The 343-nt window shown below is 65.9% G+C and overlaps 1 protein-coding gene across 1 annotated transcript in view; it reads right to left on the reverse strand.

The window, feature by feature from the left end:
- The window catches only part of MISP (mitotic spindle positioning), a 3871-nt gene that overhangs the window by 2299 nt on the left and 1229 nt on the right, over positions 1-343 (reverse strand). The window contains exon 1 of the mRNA XM_008942367.1: positions 7-343. This exon is cut by the window's right edge and continues 1229 nt beyond it. Within this exon, the coding sequence (XP_008940615.1) occupies positions 7-343 (337 nt within the window). The remainder of the gene's footprint in view (positions 1-6) is intronic.

Genomic DNA, 343 nt, shown 5'->3' on the forward strand with positions numbered 1-343 from the left:
GCTCCTCCCGCCCGGGGTGTCTTGTGCGGGGGGGGGGCTGGGGCTCGTAGGCTGCCCCACCACAACCTCACGAACCCAGCTCCTCTGCTCGTCTGCCTTCCTCGCGGGGGTGTTCTTCTGCGGGGGAGCTTCCTCCTGCTCGAACACCCTCCTGCGCTCGTCCAGCTCCTGCTGCGTCCCCCTGTCATACGTCCCCAGCAGCCTCCCCTGCCTCCTCAGATCTTCCTCGCGCTTGGTTTCCTGCTCGATTTCCCTCTGGACGTAAAGGGAAGCGCGGCCTTTGTCCTTCCCTTTCCTGCCTGGTCCAGGCGAGGCGTGCATGGAGAGGAGAGGCTTGGTCTGG

This window comes from Merops nubicus, unplaced genomic scaffold (assembly GCF_000691845.1).
Source record: "Merops nubicus isolate BGI_N331 unplaced genomic scaffold, ASM69184v1 scaffold27726, whole genome shotgun sequence".
In the NCBI taxonomy this organism is placed as follows: Eukaryota; Metazoa; Chordata; class Aves; order Coraciiformes; family Meropidae; genus Merops; species Merops nubicus.